General features: G+C 37.3%; 1 protein-coding gene across 1 annotated transcript; it reads left to right on the top strand.

The window, feature by feature from the left end:
- The first annotated feature begins 2,450 nt into the window (after positions 1 to 2,450).
- Positions 2,451 to 8,851, top strand: LOC142540333 (lysine-specific demethylase JMJ27-like). The gene is made up of 13 exons (XM_075646400.1): positions 2,451 to 2,843; positions 3,934 to 4,061; positions 4,328 to 4,427; positions 4,525 to 4,657; positions 4,740 to 4,803; positions 5,213 to 5,918; positions 6,197 to 6,526; positions 7,213 to 7,761; positions 7,839 to 7,911; positions 7,990 to 8,075; positions 8,291 to 8,410; positions 8,496 to 8,566; positions 8,677 to 8,851. The coding sequence occupies exons 1-13, from the start codon at positions 2,451 to 2,453 to the stop codon at positions 8,726 to 8,728; spliced, it is 2,805 nt and encodes a 934-aa protein (XP_075502515.1). The 3' UTR covers positions 8,729 to 8,851.
- Positions 8,852 to 9,640: the final 789 nt, after the last annotated feature.

The raw sequence follows: 9,640 nt of genomic DNA, 5'->3' as shown, positions 1-9,640 counted from the left end.
AACGAAATGATAATTAGTATAATACATATAATTTTTTTATTTTTTCCACTAAAAATTTATAGCTTGCTGTTTACTTTTGTAACAAGTTGGCAAAACCAAAACCATATCCATGTGTTACAACTTCAGTGACATTTGCATTTTATAGAAATTTTAGTGCACGTGAAACATAATAAACAAGTTTTTTTATATAAAAAATAGTATATTTATTGGTGGGGCCCCACCACGCGTTAAATTGGAACAATCCGTTGTCCCATTCTTGATTTCTTCATCAAACCCAAACCCCCTTCTCTGTCTCTGTAGTCTCGTTCCATGCAATTCCATACAATCCCAACTATTCTCGCACTTTCACTATGAAAAGTCAGGCCGCTTCAATGAATCGGACTCTTTCTTCAGTCGTCTGAAAACCCAAAAAAGAAATAACAATAATGGACACAAAAATTGAGCGCTGTTGTACTTTTGAATTTTCCAAGTCATAATAAAGTACTCCAGCGGAAAATTGTTATTGAAATACTCGAGAAAAGGTACTGGTAGGCTGCTAGATTACAATTGGCGACTCAATTACTCACGCGCAAGTGGCATTAAATTTGAAGCGATAATGATGAAGTAGCCTTTTTTGCCCGATGATGGGATATATAGTCCCGGTTTTGAGGTTTTCAGGAGGAGGGTTTTTTAGGGTTGATTTGTTTTTCTTTGAAAGTGTTGAAATTTATGGAAGCGGCGGCAGGTGGTGGTGATGAGAAGTTAATATGCGGGAGGGATAGTGCAAGCGGTTTGAGGGGATGCAAGTCGCAGGCTTTGAGCGGAAAGTCCCTGGAAGGGAAAGCTGGTGATTCTGTTGGAAATGAAGCGGGAATTAAGACGGAGGAAGACTTGATTATTTGCGGCAGTGGAACTAGTGGAATATCCCTGGAAGGCGAAGCTGGTGATCCTGTTGGAAATGGAGCGGGAATTAAGATGGAGGAAGACTTGATTATTTGCGGCAGCGGGACTAGTGGAAAGTCCCAGGAAGACCAAACTGGTGATCCTGTTGGAAATGGAGCGAGAATTATTTGCGGCAGTGGAACTAGTGGAGGCCAAGGGGCGGAGATTGCCGAGGAAAATGGAAGTGAAGGTGGTGGTGGTGGTGGTGGAAATGAAATTGTTGCGGTGCAAATGGGGGCTGTCGGTGGCACTGCCATTAAACGTAGCGAGGAGGCTGTTGTGAAGAAAGCTGAAGCCATTGAAAGAGGGGACGCTTTAGATATTGTTGGGTCTAGTGGCGTTGAAGGTGGAGATGTTGGTGCTGGAAAGAAGAAACGGAAGCCCAAAGGTTTGAAATATAGGAAAAATGTCTCTGTTCAGAATTTAGTCGAGGCTTTGAAGGCGGAAGCAAATGTCAGCGGCCAGGTAGGTGGTGTTGTCAAGGTGAAAAAGTTGGGGAGACCCAAGGGTTCAAAAAACAAGCCGAAAAGTGCTGTTGGCCATGACATTGATGCCCTGCAGGCAGGGAAAGATGTCAGCAATGAAGGTGCTGTTGTAAAGGAAAAGAAGAGGGGAAGACCAAAGGGTTCAAAAGGTAGGACAAAAATGGCCATTAAGGATCAAGGCGTCTTTGTGCATATGGGGCGTGATGTTAGCAGAACAACTGGTGCAGGGTTTGATGTGAAGAAGGAAGATGTTGGAACAGTCGGAGTTGGCGGAAGTGAGCAAGTTTTCGGTACTTCTGGGATGATGAAGCCAGTTGGCAAGAGGGATAAATTTCGAGGTGTCGGATTATTGGATAAGGATTTCATTAGAAATATTGGCTATGATGGGAGTATTAGAATCCCTGAGTTTAGTGGTCTAGGCAGCCAAGGTTGGGATATGATTGTGAATAAGTGTGGGATTGGATGGTCGATGGGGTTGGACGCCAGAGTTACTGGCATTGAACATCAAATTGTAAAGAGGAAGAGAGCCCAAGGGAGGCCAAAGGGTTCCAAGAATAAAAAGAAAATGCTACATGGGACTGATGTTGAGAAGAATCATGGAATGCTCGATGGCTACCTCTCAGAACAATTTTGATGGAAATGAGATTGTGAAGAATATTGATTGTCTAAGAATGCCCACAGGTTACAAGAACCAGAAGTCACATTTGGCTATCTGCGAGCTACAGAAAAAAATAAAAAGTAATACCACTGATGGAGATATTGAGCACCTTGTAAAAAAGAATGGACTTGAGGTGCCTAGTTACTCAAATGACAGAAGAAAAGCAGCACTCACATCTGAAATTGACCATGGCACCGTTAACACTGTAAGATCACTATGGTGTTGGTGAAGTGAGACTTGATAAAGGAAAGAACTCGAATAAAGAAAAAAAAACCATATCTGATGACCTCAGGGGGATCTTAGGTGATTATTTTGCAGTTGATGGAGATGGGAATGGGATTAATGAGAGTAAAGATTCCAAAGGTTGGCCGCATGGTTCAAAAAATATGAAACAGAGCATTGCAGTTGAAAAGGATAGCGAAACAACAGTTGATGTTGCTCCTAGTATCAAACCTGGGGCTGAACTCATTAAAAAGGACAGACGAGGGCGACATCAGGGCTTGAAGAATAAGAAAACACTTGCTGCAGAGAGAGATCGGATGAATCTTGGTGGTGAGAGTATATACAAAAGCGTTACAGAGAAGGTTAAGTGTGAGCCAAATGGTTTAAAAAGAAAAGAATGGATGGATAGTTCTGGAGAATATATTAGGGCTCAAAAAAGACGCAGTGGGAAGCCTTTGACGTTAAACATCAATGAGGGCTATGAATCTATATTCATGGGAGAGAAAATACCCAATGAGAATGTGAAAACAAAAGTGCCATCAAGTTTGGGAAAGTCAGTGAGTTTCTTCTCCACATTTGATTCCAATTGGAGGTGTTGAATAAATAGCATTATAACCAACCTTGCCTTTATTACCAAATTCGGATTAGGATAGTGGTTTCCAAGTATACAATCATTATTATTGAGTCTATCAAGGGGAAATTTTTAATGGGGACAAAACATTTATATGTCTCACTGTTCTTGAAAGCCAGTCAACTTGGTAGCTATTTTTTTCTGAGAACCTACCCGGCTCTTCTGCATTGCTGACATCATAAGGCTTGTTTAAGCATGGGTCAAATTTAAATTGAAATGTTCATGAAAATTTGGTGATGTAAGACAATGAAGCAGTAATTAGTTCATTCAAAGTCAAACACGTTTCTATATTGAGTTTATGACCTCAGTGCTCAAATGTCATGTCCGAGAAACAATTAGACATCCATGTTCTCAGCGTTAAATGTGATAAAGTGACTGTCACGGAGTGCCTTTTGTGAAACTAAATCTAACCGTCGAAAGATCTTAAATTCGCAGTGACATGATGTAATGCATGTATTTTCGTTTATAAATGATTGCTTATCTTTCACATGTAGGCCCACCACGTGGAACTCATTCAAATTGATATTGTTTGTTTGTTGTCTTGCTGAGTGGGGGAATCAAATGTCTGGCATAAATGCAGCTTGCAAGGCATGACTGTTTTTTTGGTAAATATAGAAGGAATGTCGATTTAAATGAAAAGGACAAATCTTAACTTTACCATACTAAATCCTTCATTGGTGCTATTTTTTTAATCGATTAATTCTTTTGTATTTGCTCGCATATGATTTTCTTATCTGCTTTTCATGGAATGCATGTTGGTGTTTATCATTCACTGCATCATGTCACTTCGGGGCTTTTATATTGTAGCCATCTTGTAACTTCCAAATTCTCGAATGTCTTTGATTCCGATTATTAACTTTTGTTGAGGACTGAAACCAGTAGGATTAATTAATTAGCCAAAAAGTATTTAATATTTGCCAAAAGGTTGAGGGTTTTCAAAATTAATCTGGGTTATGCCAGATTCTTCCCTTTTGTACCTGAATTGAATTGTTGTAGTTTGATAACTATTTATTCAGGGATCTACCATACGGAAGAAGCAGCGGAAGTCAATGTGTCACCAATGCTTGAAAAGTGATAAAAAAGGTGTTGTCATCTGCTCAAATTGCAACATGAAACGTTACTGTTTTGAATGCATCGCAAAGTGGTAAACAAAGCTCCTAATTTCTTCCATTTTCTAGAATTTACTGAATAAAAAAATTGCAGTTTCAGACTGGTAACTGTATGACCTGCTAGTTTAACAATAGATTTTTCTTGCATAACAAGTGACTTCATAAATATTATTCAAGAGATGTGCATTTGAAAATAAAATTCTAAATGGTACATTTCCACTGATGTGCATTGTTCATATAATCATCATTACCGTGTTGGCTAGGAAAATATTTGCTAAAATAGGAATTCTCAATGGTATAGGTATCCTAAGATAAAGAAGAAAGAAGTGAAGGAATCATGTCCATTTTGCTGTGGGAATTGCAATTGCAGAGCTTGCCTTCAAGCAGATGTGCTCAAAAAGGTATGATGGCTTTATGTATGATGTAATTCTTCCGATCTTTTGTCACACATCATATCAATGTTCCAAGAATTCTGAATTTTTTTTTTGGTTCTTTTAGGATGTTGAAAACGAAGTAGGTGAGAATATCAGATTGCAAAGATCGCTATATTTGCTCGTCAACATTCTGCCTCTCCTAAGACATATACAACAAGAGCAGAAATCTGAACTAGATGTTGAAGGCACGATACGAGGTACCACACAAAGTAGCTGGATCTTATCTTTCTAATTCATGATTACACTTTTAAAACCTTCCTCGCGTTTCTGCTATATAAGGTGTTCCAGTTAATGAAGAAGATGTGACACTGGGAGTATTTGAAGAAGATGATCGAGTATATTGGTATGCTTTCTCTGCAAATAAGGCTTGACCATTTTTTCTTTTACTCTTAAATAGAGGATTTAATTTTAGTGAAAACCAAGACGAATTTAGTATGCTTTTCGTTCACATTTTTAACTTTTGGAGGAGAGTTGACTGTCTTTATTGTTCGCTAGGGATAGTCTTATTTTGATATCGTGTATTTGATTGAATCTATACGCTTTCTATCTGAAATTTCTTTTGTGCTATACCTCTGCTCTATATTTTAGCTTGATCTCAAATCTCGTGACGTAATCTTTTGGATTACTTAGTAATGTCCTTTTTTCACTAATCATTTAAAAAGTGTTTCTAGAATTGTTGGTGTCATTTCTATTAACAAAATGTACTTCACGATGCCACAAAATCTGAAAAGGAAATCCTCTTTATTCAACAGTAACAACTGCGAGACATCCATTGTGAATATCCACAGAAGCTGTCCCAATCCTGACTGTTCGTATGATATCTGTCTCGATTGTTGTTACGAGCTCAGAAAAGGTCTTCACCTTGGAGCTATTCAGGAAATCATTATTCCCAAGTCTTCAGAGTTGGGAATAATTCCTCCGGCCAATGGGATAATAGAAAATGTGTTTTATGGCTCCCCTAAGTGGAAAGCCAAAATTGATGGCAATATACCATGTCCTCCCAAAGAGCATGGTGGTTGTGAATCTGGGAATTTAGAGTTGAGACGGATTCTTGATGCTAATCGGGTGGAGAAATTAATTGGGCTCACTGAGGGGCTCATTACTAATTATCAGTTATCAGATGTAGGCTTCTCGCAAAAATGTGATTTGTGTGTTTCAGCCTCTTCTGCTCAAGAGGACCATGTCTGTTGTAATGTAAGACAATCAGCCTTTCGGGAATACAGTCAAGATAACTTTTTGTACTGTCCTAATGCTATTGATCTTGGAGATGCTGAGTTTGAACATTTTCAAATGCATTGGAGGAAAGGTGAACCTGTGATTGTTAGGAATGCCATGGCAAAGGCCTCTGGTCTTAGTTGGGAGCCCATGGTTATGCTGAGGGCCTTCAAGAATGCGAGCAAAAAACTAAAGGAAGAGACTTTTTGTGTGAAGGCTATTGATTGCTTGGATTGGTGTCAGGTACTTCTCGTGTACGTGCATTCGATGTATGCTTCATGAATTGTACGTTTTTCATCTTTCATACACACTTCTGTGTACTCCTCCTTGGACTCTCTATTCCTTCAATCTGTTACAAGTGTAATTTATGATGATAGAAAGTGCTGTTTAAAAACATTCTACGCCAGTTCTGTCCTATGGCAAATCGCATTCTGGCAAATAGTACTAGACATCAGCAATTGCAGTTAACAGCTCTATGTTAGACGCAGAAATTTTGTAATATTTGGTTTCAAATGTTATAGGTTGAGATTAATATTCGGCAGTTCTTTGAAGGCTACTTAGAGGGACGCAGTCATCAAAACGGATGGCCTGAAATGCTGAAGTTAAAGGACTGGCCACCTGCAAGTTCTTTTAAAGAATGTTTGCCCAGACATGACGCTGAGTTTATGGCCATGCTTCCCTTCGGCGATTATACACATCCTCGATCTGGTTTCTTGAATCTTGCTACAAAACTTCCTGAAGGTGCTCTAAAACCGGACTTGGGACCCAAGACCTACATTGCCTATGGATATCAGAGAGAACTTGGAAAAGGCGATTCTGTTGCAAAATTGCACTGTGACATTTCTGATGCGGTATGCTGTTGTGAAAAGTCTGCTACTATTCATGTTTTGTGGTTGGCTGATGCACCTTTTTATTTTTGGGACCTGCATTCTCAGTATTTTTGTGGTTGTTTCTTTCCTAAGAAAACTAGAATCTGGAAAATATGTGATCGTGAACTCTATGAGTTAGCTTATCTATGCTATGCAATGACTGATTTTAAGATCATTCACCGATAGCTAATTTCTTGAATATGGACGAGATGACACTTAGTCTAGCAACCATCGGGCCTTGCTTTTAAGAGTGAAATCACTTATAGAATCTTCATTAACGTCGTCAAATGGTCTGCACTTTTTGTTTTCAATTTTCATCTGCATTCTTTGAATCCATTTTTTTGAACATTTTCCAAATTTGGAGTCCAAAACACCTTCTTTGTTTCTTAAGTTAGTTTCACTACAGATCTTATCTTTGTAGATAACATGTTCATCAAGTTTTCTGTGGGACAATTGAATTGCTTGCATTGCAAAACTGCTTCAAGATCTTTAGATATTTCTGATCGTTCTATAAGTTACGAAACAGACCTTGGTGCTTTTTGATGCGTTGGCTTGAATTTTAGTCATGATATTTGCCAGTTTTATGATTATGCTATATTATAATTATATTTTACTGATTTTATAGTAAACTTATCTTTACGTCATGACGAATATGTGGATTTGTTCAGGTAAATATATTGACACACACAGCGGAAGTGAAATATACCTCGTTTCAGAGCCAAAGGATTGCTAAGTTGAGGACAGAACTTGAAAATAATTTAAAGACATTTTGGCAAGGCACACCAGCCATCAACACTGATATGCAACCCATTGAAGTTGCTATTCTGTCACACCAGATTTGTGAAAATGCTACCTTTGATACTCACTCTCCATCTCAGTTTCTGAATTCTGAGAAAAGGGAAAATAATACACATGAATTAAATAAAGCCTGTGGTCTGAATAGCACTTTAGATGATCGTCTTGATTCACTCAGCTATATTGATACTCATCAAGTACAGCATCTCGATTGCTTGAATAACAAATGCGATGCCAATAATAAAGATCGAATCGAGTCTTCTGTGATGGGTTCTACTCCAAATGGGATGAACCGTCCTGAAATAGCTAGAGGTGGTGCTGTTTGGGACATCTTTCGTCGGCAGGATGTGCCCAAAATAATCGAATACTTGCTTAAGCATCAGCAAGAATTTTTTGATCTCGATCATTCTCCTGTGGCCTCCGTAAGAACTTTATCATGGAAATTTCTTGCGTATTCTGAAATCCAATATTTCACTTGGCCTATTGCTTTTGATTTTAGGTTGCACATCCTATCCATGACCAGGCCTTTTTCCTGGATGAAAGGCACAAAAAACAGTTGAAATTGGAGTTCAGTAAGTTTTTCTTTGTGAGACTGATTTAATTCAAGTTCAGACCAAGCAGTTCTAATATGATTTTTACGTCATTTTCAGATATTGAACCTTGGACATTCGAGCAATATCTCGGTGAGGCTATATTCATTCCTGCAGGGTGCCCCCACCAAGTGAGGAATAGACAGGTATATCTCTTACAGAATTTTCTTAGAGGATTAGGAGTGATGAATATGTTGAACTCTATGTTCTGCACTTTTATAACTTTTAATCGCTTGAGTTTGATTTCTTCATTTCAAATTCTAAAGTTTATTCTCGGTTCAGATTGTAAACTCTTGTTCCTATGTTGCTTTGATGGCTAATGTACTCTTTACTGAAATCTTATTATTTATATATTTATCAGTCCTCCATGAAAGTCGCTTTGGACTTTGTATCCCCTGAGAATATCCAGGAATGCATGCGTTTGACTCAAGAATTTCGGCTACTTCCAAAATCTCACAGATCCAAGCAAGATATTCTAGAGGTAGTGCCCTCTAAAGTCTTTCTTCGAGGGAAATATTACGAATCTTTTCTTTTATATATGTGATCAATTTCTGATTTTTTAACAGGTGAAAAAGTTGGCCATATATGCTGCAAGTGCTGCAACTGAGGAAGCAAGAAAACTTTTGTCTAAACTCGAGTAAGATTTCTTAAAAATTTCTTCCATGAATACGTGACAACGAATAGATTGATGTGCCTTGGCCCTTGTTTTCGCTCATCTTGTTACTGTTTTTGACTACCATTTTACAGTTCGGTTGCGTCGAACTCACCTAAAGGTGCTGCAGCTGAGACAGTTGGTTGAAAAAGGCTGGGACTGTGTAAAGAATGTAGCTAATGGTTACATAATATGTTGCTCTGGACTTCTGTGGCCGCGTATCTTTCGCACAATAGTTTGTGTATAATATCTCTGATCTATAAAATTTATTTATTTTATATAAAAAACTGGTAAATAAAAACTGGTTTTATATTAGCGTTTATAAAAATCGATTGTTTGAAAAAGTTATTATTTTGAAAATTAAAACTATTATACCATATGCGAATTGATTCTATTACAAGTTATTGGAACAATATGAGTTTTTTTACGGGTCAACCGAAAGAGTAGGTCTTTTGTGAGACGATATCACGAATCTTTATCTGTGAGACGGGTTAATCCTATTGATATTCACAATAAAAAGTAACACTCTTAGCATAAAAAGTAACATTTTTTCATGAATGATTCAAATAAAAGATTTGTATCATCACAAAATATGATCTGTGAGATTATCTCACAAAATTTTTTGTGCAACCGAAGTGGTCCTTGCTATCAATAATTTTGTTGATTCACAGTTTATATCAGTTTATAAAATTTATTTAATATATCTTATGCATGAAAAAGGAAATAAAGCATTCCATTTTCCGAGATAAAAAACTAATTTCCACATATAATATATTGCCCCTCACCTTTTGTCGCGAATGTTATCTTATCCACAAATACATATACCGGAAATGAGAAAAGAAATGGAAAATATTGATGGACAAGATGGATAATTATTTTGTCGTCGTTTCACAAACGTGTATATATATATATAAGACAGTTTGATTTGTTTTATATTTGTATTTAAAATAAAAAAATAATATTTTTAACTTAAAAAATAATATTTTTTGAGTCAAATTAGATTAAAATATGTCTTATCGATATTGACTTATAAAATAGTGTAGTTTTTGAGGCAAACAA

The sequence above is a fragment of the Primulina tabacum genome, chromosome 3 (genome assembly GCF_025594145.1).
Source record: "Primulina tabacum isolate GXHZ01 chromosome 3, ASM2559414v2, whole genome shotgun sequence".
NCBI classification, from domain to species: domain Eukaryota; kingdom Viridiplantae; phylum Streptophyta; class Magnoliopsida; order Lamiales; family Gesneriaceae; genus Primulina; species Primulina tabacum.
The sequence above is the reverse complement of the archived record's forward strand: the minus strand, read 5'-3'. Positions and strand labels throughout refer to the sequence as shown.

Coding starts and splice junctions, on each gene's coding strand:
- LOC142540333 (XM_075646400.1), top strand. CDS start 2,451: ATGAAACAGAGCATTGCAGTTGAAAAGGATAGCGAAACAACAGTTGAT. Junction 4,804..5,212: donor GAAGATGATCGAGTATATTG/GTATGCTTTCTC, acceptor TTTATTCAACAG/TAACAACTGCGAGACATCCA. Junction 8,411..8,495: donor CCAAGCAAGATATTCTAGAG/GTAGTGCCCTCT, acceptor ATTTTTTAACAG/GTGAAAAAGTTGGCCATATA.